Raw genomic sequence first — 665 nt, forward strand, 5'->3', positions numbered from 1 at the left:
AGACCCACGTGGAGGCGGCCGCCCAGCCTCCCGTGCCCCGGGACCCTGCCGGCCGGCCGGCGCCCCCACGCACGCAGGCCGCCAGCTCCAGCTGGTAGAAGGCGCTCTTGTTGTTGTAGCTGAGGCTGCCGTTGAGCACGATGGAGCCGTTGGCCAGGATCCGGAAGAGATGCTGGCTGTCCTCGGTGCTGGGGATGACCTGCGGCACAGCACACTCAGGCCGCACTCCCTCGGGACGGCCGGCCGAGGACCCACCCCCGAGCGCCGCAGGGTCGAGTCCCGGCTCCGCCCCTGACAGCCAGGCAGCCTGTGCGCCTGTGCCCTCCCCACGCCTCAGTTTCCACCTCCGGAAGGAGGGGCTGGTGGTGACGCCTCAGCAAGTTGAAAGGTGGAGCCGCTGAGACCCGCAGCCCCGGCTGCGGCTCCACGGATTCAACCAGCCACAGATCAGCCACCAGCAGGCCTGCAGTGGTTGTGTCCGCACTGACCACGTACAGGCTCTTGCCCCACTGTGGTTCCCTAAATGATACAGTATATCAACTGTTTACACCGCATTGGCGTGGTATTAGGCATTATAAGGAACCTAGAGTTCTGGGGGGATTGGAAGAGACGAGGTCTTGCTATGTTACCCAGGATGGTCTTGAACTCCTGGACTCAAGCAATCC

The 665-nt window shown here is 64.2% G+C and overlaps 1 protein-coding gene across 1 annotated transcript in view; it reads right to left on the reverse strand.

Moving 5' to 3' along the window:
* CDHR2 (cadherin related family member 2) overlaps window positions 1-665 on the reverse strand; it is a 30,268-nt gene that overhangs the window by 17,678 nt on the left and 11,925 nt on the right. Inside the window, 1 exon segment of the mRNA XM_021719078.1 lies at window positions 70-199. Within this exon segment, the coding sequence (XP_021574753.1) occupies window positions 70-199 (130 nt within the window).

The sequence above is a fragment of the Carlito syrichta genome, unplaced genomic scaffold (assembly GCF_000164805.1).
Source record: "Carlito syrichta isolate Samal-C Ts95f unplaced genomic scaffold, Tarsius_syrichta-2.0.1 Scaffold113543, whole genome shotgun sequence".
Classification (NCBI taxonomy): Eukaryota; Metazoa; Chordata; class Mammalia; order Primates; family Tarsiidae; genus Carlito; species Carlito syrichta.